General features: G+C 36.9%; 1 protein-coding gene across 1 annotated transcript; it reads left to right on the top strand.

The window, feature by feature from the left end:
* Positions 1-7,717: 7,717 nt before the first annotated feature.
* LOC106071994 (uncharacterized) lies at positions 7,718-8,794 on the top strand. The gene has a single exon (XM_013232227.2). The coding sequence runs from the start codon at positions 7,718-7,720 to the stop codon at positions 8,792-8,794; it is 1,077 nt and encodes a 358-aa protein (XP_013087681.2).
* The last annotated feature ends 380 nt before the right edge of the window (positions 8,795-9,174 follow it).

Here is a 9,174-nt window from a genome sequence, read left to right as displayed (position 1 = left end):
TGATTTCAGAATAATTAAAGCTAACACTATTCTGAAATTGTTCAAACTTTACCAGAAACCTCTACAAGTTGACAGACCGGTTGTCTATTGTTCTCAGTTCTAGACCCATGTACGTACAAATGTGTTCTACATGCCAAATGACCAAACTCTTTGAAAGGAACTGTCTTTAGTTTCCATGAAAGCCCAAAATTCCAAGAAACATAATGCTAAATGTTTTTGTTGGTGCGTGTACCATCTGACAGCTTGTAAATGTTTTTATGTACGACAATATGTACTCAGAAGTACTCAGAACTGGGCTCATCAACGTAAAAATGTTCCCGTACAACTCTCAGTCATTATCACGTTGTGTCTAAGTCGTGTGTCCTGCGCCATTGTATACAGACTGAAAGGTCCAAAAGGAACTTTCATACTATGACAGTTTTTTTTCCAAATCATTAGTAGAGAAACCTCCACAAGTTGACAGACCGGCACCGGTTTCCAGATGTTAACTTGTCATCAAACCAAGATTGAGGCTAAACAGCATTGCACTGAGCTCATGAGGAATTTAGTGGCTGAGGTATAAGTAGGCCTAGGTTATGATTTCTAGTATGTCTCGTCTGGCGATAAACTTTTCCTCAATGAAACCCCGGGACAGAGGTCCCAGAGTTCTGTTATAATCACCACAGACTGAAAAGATAAAATATGGTATCTGGAAGTAATCATTTAGGGTTTTTGTTTTAAATCGTGTCCAAGAACAAAAAAATCTCCACGTGCCTCTCCAACCTTGATTATAAATCTTACACAAAGTCAAATTTTACAAAATTCAATTCATTACCATGCATCGCCTCCATGTGATCAATAAAGGTTATAATTTAAAAGCAAAGACATGATAAATAATATATATTGAAACCATCAGAGTCAGAAACATGATATAAGGGTAGGAATGGGTTCCCTGAGTCAGACAGGAAAACCAGTGACTTGGCAGAATTTAAGTCATTGGTTAATATGCATGACTGAATGCATGACGCGTAGGACGTAATCATCTTCTTTTTGAAGTAACGTCTGTATTATATAAGAAGATTATCAGCAGCTTATAGATAACTAACCGAGAATACAAGTAATTACGCACACATTCTTACACATTAATGCATACATGTACATACACAAATACTATACATACATATATTCATACAATTAAAGACACATTTGTTATTTTTTAAATTTTTCTTTTTTAAAGGAAACCTCAGAATTTGCGCTATTCAATTTTAGCTTTATCATCAAAGGAATCCTTGTGCCTTAAGCCTCTTTTCTTTGCCTCTTTTTGGGGCTTTTATACAACATATTCCTGGCATCAATTTTCTAAATGTAGACAAATTAACGGAACATGCTGGTTACCATTTCTATTACTTATTTTAAACACTATATTACGAAATTTCATTGAGCCTGTTATTATATCATTGTCATCATACTTAATTCTGTAATTACCTACAAACAATCTGGCATGATGGAAAAACGTAAGTATTTCAAAACCTTCGTGCTTCTGATGCTCGTCATGCTTAGAGTTATCGAAAGTCCTTTCAGATTTCTAATTATACTTACATCATAAACCAGCACGTCAGGGGGGGGGGGCTGCGGAGATGGTTTGAACCTGGGACCATTGACGCCACACCTCCAGGCTGTTGTCCTGAAATCAAAATGTTTCTTTTCTTCACAAAAATGAAATTAATTAAATAATTAGTTAAAAAACTAGTTGAAAAATAAAACAATCGCCATCATAATTTTAAGTATCACGTGGACAGTGACATTAGTGAGAAATTAGTGAGACTGGTGATTGCTTGCGGATGTGTTGCATACTGTGTAGTCTATAATGTTTCGACATTACGGGTATCGGTTAATTAGTTTAGTTACTTAAGTACTAGTCACAATTGATGACTGGTGTCTTAAAAATTCTCTGCCGGTACTATTTGTGTTCTTGAGGTTTGTAATGAGATGTTCATAAAGTTTTACAATGTACATTTCACATCTACACAGCGATCTATAGGAGGTATAAAGACACAACGGTATGTCAATAGTATCCTTTACGCTATGCTTACTTTAAAAAACAATTAAAAACCCCGCATCTATGTATACTCCACATAGCTGCCTTCGTCCATTTAAAAAGTGTTTAACCCGCAGGTTAGTTCCGGTCATTTCATCCCTGGTCACTTCATCCCCTGGTCATTTCATCCGCAGGTAATTTCATCCCCTAGTCATTTTATGACCTGGTCATTTCATCCGCTGATAATTTTATCCCCTGGTCATTTCATCCGCTGGTAATTTCATCCCCTGGTCATTTCATCCGCTGGTAATTTTATCCCCTGGTCATTTCATCCGCTGGTAATTTCTTCCCCTGGTCATTTCATCCTCTGGTAATTTTATCCCCTGGTCATTTCATCCGATGGTAATTTCTTCCCCTGGTCATTTCACCTCTAATCCATCAAATAATTGTAAAAAGTATGAAATGAAAAGTTTTTATATATTTATTTTTATTTGCTTGACAAAAAAGAATTACACATTCATTAAAAAGGATAAAATATAATGTCTTTAAAAATATAAAAATGTAACATCTATAGATATAGAGCTAATCTAAAAATTATTTTTGCGTGTTAATTGAAATCAATAAGATAGGCAATTGGTAATAAGTACAGAAGGCGATCCTCTGATTCACATTGTTGTACATCATTTCCAATATCTTTACCAGTGTTGCTTGTTTCAGGGATTAGAACAAATAAAACGTTATTACGGGGTTTGTAATGGCACGCTCAGATTCAAGACAAAACAATTGAGATACAAAGTGAAAGGTGACCGTCAGGAAATAAGTTATCAGCGGCATGATCTTAAGTATTCAAATCGTTCTCATATCTCAAAAGATTTTCCCCACACATTGGCCTTTGATGATAAGTTATGAGCGCAGAGCGGTATGGTCATTATTATTCTAATCGTACTTATATCTCTCAAAAGATTTTCCCCACACATTGGCCTTTGATGATAGGTTATGAGCGCAGAGCGGTATGGTCATTATTATTCTAATCGTACTTATATCTCTCAAAAGATTTTCCCTACTACCACCATACCTTGACCTTTCATCATTGCATTACATTACATTAATATGCGCAAAATAATATTGATACCCCTACAGCTAACAGAAACAATAGAACTAAATACAAACCCAGAATTACAATATATCTAAATATCGAAATATATTCTTTCATTTCTCAACAAGTCTGAAGAGAGTAGGAGGAACACTATAAACACTAGAATAACATGTAATAAAAAGTATTCTAAATTAGCATTTCTATATATTATATGAAATGAGGGCGGGCTTATAGGATAGGGTTAGCCTTTAACAACACAATTACACAATGACTAAAAAAAAATATTTAATTGGGAATGAAATGACCGGGGATGAAATTACCGGTCAGCCTGTGGATAATATGCGCGAAAATACGGTAGTCTTACAGTCATGTAGCTTGCAGTCAGGGTTGGCTTTAGGCCACAGCAACATATGCGGCCGATCTTTCATAGGCCCGCGCTAATTATAGGTGGAAATAGGTAGAAATCGCCTGAAATTATTAAAATCTCCTGAAAACTCATAAAAATGTCCTGAAAAAATAGACAAAAATGTTACTTTGGTTTATTATTCATTATTGAAAAGACCACTCAGAATATTTTTTAACAATACCCGTAACTAAGACATCTGGTGAAAGAAGCTTCACGCTCCTCAAACTAATCAAGAATTACTTGAGGTCAACAATTTCACGTAGAAAGATTGAACAATTCTGCAATTCTTGCTATTGAGCGTGATCTATGTAGGAAATATGAATTTTGATGATATACTGTATGACTTCGCTACACGCAAGGCTCGTCAAGTAACGGTAATTTGGTCGTGATTTTATTCCTAGGATTAATAGAATGCAGAGACGAATTTATTTTCTAATATAAAAGCTTATTTTTCACGTATTATTCTTATCCCTACCCAGACTGGGCCCCGCGCAATACGTTTCGCATAGGGCCTCGCCATTGTTAGGGCCTGCCTGCATGCGTTCACATAGTCATAAAATAATGATGTTAAATGTGGACAAATTAGTTTGTACTATTACAAATAAAAAAAAATCTGGCTGGTAAAAGGAGGAACTACTGTAAAAAGACAAAATCTGAGCTGGTTTGGTCAATTTGTAAGACATGACTCACTGTCTAAAGTCATCCTTCATGTTACAGTGGAGGGAGCACGAAGAACAGCTGGCTGGACAATGTAAAAGAATGGACCGGCCTCTCCTTTGATATCCTACTAAGAAAAGCTGCTGACTGGGGAAAATGGAGCTGTCACAGCACTCCTAATAATAAGGCTTGTCTTCGAGTCCAAAGATTAGTAAGGAATGCAGTATTACCCGTGGCTGCGTAGCCCCAGCTGTGACATATATTTTGCCACAACCAGGCATAACCATTGTCCGCAGGTGATCGATTTTGATTTTCCTTTCGCCGTCTGCGTCTGTCCTCAGCAGCGGATTTTCTTTTGATCTCAAATGTGTATCTCGCGGCCTTCGTGAGTGACCTCCATCTGTCTCGTTCTGAGACGGGGCGCCTCTGTTACGTTGACCACCTTTTAGCTCACCGAAAATGACTGCCTTTGGCATACGTTCGTCTCCCATACGAGTACATGCCGATACATGACGATAAGAAGTCCCGCTATACTGTCCATACCGGCATTCGCAAGGACATCGCTGTTTGTACTCCAAGTAAAGTAAAGGGACAGATGCAATGATTTTTTATCCCCCCCCCCCTCCATCCAAAAACAAAGTCAGTAGTGCACTAAATAAGCACACAATATTGTTTACCTATCTAGATATCTACTACATAAAATAAATCCAAGAAATGAAATACGATTCAACGTCTACTCTCTGTCTCTTTATTCACGACATAATCCAAAACAAATTACCAAAACATAATTAAGCTGACTTATGCTTATTATGGTCATCTAAAACGTCATAATATTAAATACATATTAAATTAGGAGACGATAATATCTACGTAAACTTGGTTCTCCTGAGTTGTGACTTACTTAAGCGAACACTGACTAGCACTCTCTGTTGCACAGTGTAATAGTTTCATAAATACCTAAATGTATACAAGTTAAGTACATCTGTACAGAACATGCGATCTATGGGGCAGTTAATGGCCAACGGTTAATGAGCAGTGTGTCCTAGTACAACGACCAACCGTCGTAACGTTTCCCCAACTAATATCAGGGTGGACTGAGGTAAAGAGTAAAGTAAAGTTTCCCTTTCAGACCTTACGATCTCTGGGGCAGTTGATGTTAAGGTCATCTGTTTCTATGGCCAACGGTTAACGAGCAGGGTGTCATGTAACCAGCACAACGACCAACCGCCTTTACTTTCCCCAACTAAAGTCAGGTACCCATCAGAGTTGGGTGGACTCAGGGACGCCTTAAAAATCCCGAAATACAAAATCCCAGCTTTCATCAAGATTCGAACCAACAACCTCAGATTCCGAAGCCGAGTGCTTAACAACTCAGCCTCCGCGCCCCCTAAAAGTAAAGTTCCCATTTCAGACTTTGTGGTTTATATGGCAGATGATGTAAAGGTCTTCTGATTCTGTGGCTTACGGTTAATGAGGGTGTCATGTGGCCAGCACAACGACCAACCGCCTTTACTTTTCCCCAACTAATATCAGGTACCTGTTAGAGCTGGGTGGACTCAGAGGCGCCCGAAGATCACGAAATTAAAAATCAGTCTTCACCAGGATTTGAACCCCGGACCCCGGTTTGGTAGCCATCGCGCCTCCGGGTGGACTACGGGCGTCCTTAAAATCCCGAAATTAAAATTTCCAGTCTTCACAGATGCGAACCCTGGCCCAGGACATTTAGGTTCGGAAATCAAGCATCTTACCACTCAGCTACATCACCCAAAATGTATATAGTAGTTTGTAGTTTAACCATAAAAGGGGACAGTTAATGAGAGCACATGAATGTTTTAGGTAATTATCGTTTGAACCATATATAATGCAATCAAATTGTTCTGTTTACCTTACCTCTTTATTTATTGTTGATTTTAAAATGTTTTAAATCATGTGTATAATTAAAAATAAGTAGTTATGTAAAATCAAAATAAAAAGGAAACAATTATTTTAGTTCCTATTCATCTAATAATCAAAATGGATTCTAATCATTATATTGTTATCAAGTAGAGAGAAGTTTGAGAAAAGAATCATTTATTGCTAGTCATATCACAAGCCTTAAGTCAGAAAATACTTCCATAACTAATTTGTGTGTGAATATCGTTGAAGTCTATAATAATACTCTGAAAGAAATGAACTCAAAGCAGGCTCACATTTGTGCTATAAACCACCCAGCGTAATCATAGAGGCAACGGTCGTGTATTATATGGCATAATAACTGGTTTCTAAATCATTATAATAACCTCTTTTTTTTTGCCTTTATTTTAAACTTTCTTTGGCAATTTCGAATCTTTTTTTTTCTCTAGGACTTAAATTGTTAATGTAATCATACAGATTGATAGTATATTGCAAGAATAAATATAATTAAAACTTTTTTTTTCTTTTTGCCACTGTTATATTAGTACAGGAAACAAAAAGAATAAATTTTCGCTTTCCAGAAATGCTAACCCACATTTCCAAGCTAGTCGACAAGGAATGCAAATTATAAATACCGATAGAATATTTCAATGCAATGAACTGAAAATTGGATACTATTTAGTGACATAGGGAGATACTCAATTATTACATATATACAAATTAGATTTTTTTATATTCTTTACTTAGCGCTGGCTCTAATTAATATAGAGTTTTTGGGTGAAGGGGTTGTCGAGACTAACAAATGTAATAACATGTATATAAAGCATTGATGTTTTTTGTTTTATCCAATATATCGTGCGAAATCTCTGTGAGTTCAACATTTTTATCTTTGTTAGGGAAAAATCTTCAAAGATTATTATAGTATTCCCAACGATACAGGACGATTCAGAATATGTAAATATTAAGGTTATAGAATAAAACATCTTCCTTAGACTTTTATGAATTTGAGCTATCACCTTTAAACACAGCAATCTGAACTATGTTTTTGTTTTAAATTTTTAAGATCCGGTTTAACCTTCATGAGTGATAAAATACAGTTCCATAGTGCCGAGGTAAAAGAAGAGAAAGCGACGAGGAGAAATGTATTGCTGAAAAATACACATTAATAAAAAAAAAGAAGAATTTTGAAAAACATTTTAATTAAACAATGTCAAAGACGCTATACTGGTATACTGAAGAATCAGTGTTGCCAACTACACATCAAATTGACTTTATACTACATGCAGTAAAAGGTTATAAATATGGTTTTAAGAGCACTGAAAGTATAGTTGTACTTTTGAAATGCATAGATTTGCAACACTTACTATCTATCGTACACCATAAACACCCATAGATTATCATCTCCAATAGAAATATAATTGAAATGTTTTATAATTGAAAACCCATAGCTCTTATGGTCCTGTAACACTAAATCTATTTATCTTCACTAACATTTGCTATTCGAGATATTTCTATTTTATTCCAATTAGGCTTCGCTACATGTCTTGGTAACTGCAACAAGAGTATATATATATATATATATCAGTGTTTCTAAATCTGTGCACATTCGACAGAAACATTAAGTCCTTTGACATTGACCAGGTATTGAATGGATGTATTACTCATCAACTCTACTTCTGATCAGGAGGAAGCCAATGAACCCAGCGAATACGGCGCTGACCCCATTTCCGATGACGTCATAAGCTTGGTATACCTGGCGTTATCCATCTCTGCCCATGGGATCGTGTCTTTGATCGGCTCTGCCATGAATCTTTGCAACATAGTCGTATTGGCCAAGTTGGGATTCCCGAACGCCAACAGCATTGGCGTGTTCGCCTTGTCCATTACTGACCTTCTGGTGACGGTCCTTCAGCTTGCGATGTGCATTTGTTATTTTCTAGATGAGATCAGTTCAGGGGAGGAAACCAGTCTGAGAGTGATAGGAAACTTCGAGTTGGGCTGGATGCGATACGCCTGTTTCTTCATATCAGGATGGATCACGGCTTTGCTGTCTCTGGAAAGATGCTGCTGTGTGGTAATGCCTTTCACTGTGAAAATATTGTTCACCAAATCGAGAATCAAAGTGGCGGTGGTCATCTTCTATGCTTCTTACACCGCGTTCATCCTGCCGTTTTACATAGTACAAAAGCTGAGTTGGCAGACATTCAGATATGTAGATACACAGAATGTCACGCAGGTACGGTATTTTCTGGTGTTTGAATACACTGAAGAATTTATACTGCTACAAACGTTTATAATTAGCATCGGAGTTGTCGCACTTTTCTTCCTGTGCCAGATCATACTGGTCATCTGTACAGTGGTTATGATCTACGCCCTCAGAGAATCTTCAAAGTCTCGGCATTCGATCTTAAGGCACGACGTCTCTAAAACACCGACATTTTCTTTGAGCGCCAAAGAGAGGAGACTGATCCTAGTCACACTGGGGCTGGCCTTGATTAGCACAGCTTGCAATCTACCACGGTTCGCTGACCATGTTATGAGGTATGTGATGCCTGGCATGGCATCAGGAATGTACGCCAACCTTTCAGGTCTGCTGTGGGCGGTTTCGGACGTAAGTGGGACACTCAACTGCTCCTGTAGTTTCTGTGTCTACTGGACACTTAATCACAATTTTCGACGCTGTTTCTTTCATATGATGAGCAAATTTGTAAATCGAACCAAATGAAACCAGTTTTTATATAATTTATATGAGAAGAATCAAATAGTTGAAAAGAAAAAAGTAACAAGAGTAGTCTCGGGCCAAATTTGCTTTGCTTGGAAGTGCAACAAAGTCACTCTTCAGCAGTATGTAAGAAAAATAAAGAAAAAAAAAACATCCATGATAATTCGATAAAAATTATTTATAAGAAATTCAATTTATTTATAAGTCTTTATGTTAGTTTTTTTTAAATGACAAATACAATTGTGGATATATTTTTTTTACAGTGTTTTATTTAGAGAAATTCTTCTCTCGTTCCCTCTCACTATCTGTCATGAGTAATGTGCATACAAGTACACGGGAACACGGGAACACGGGAACAAGGAGACGGGTGGTGCAAAGTAATC

This window comes from Biomphalaria glabrata, chromosome 9 (genome assembly GCF_947242115.1).
Source record: "Biomphalaria glabrata chromosome 9, xgBioGlab47.1, whole genome shotgun sequence".
Taxonomy (NCBI): Eukaryota; Metazoa; Mollusca; class Gastropoda; family Planorbidae; genus Biomphalaria; species Biomphalaria glabrata.
This window is presented reverse-complemented; position numbering and strand designations above follow the sequence as displayed.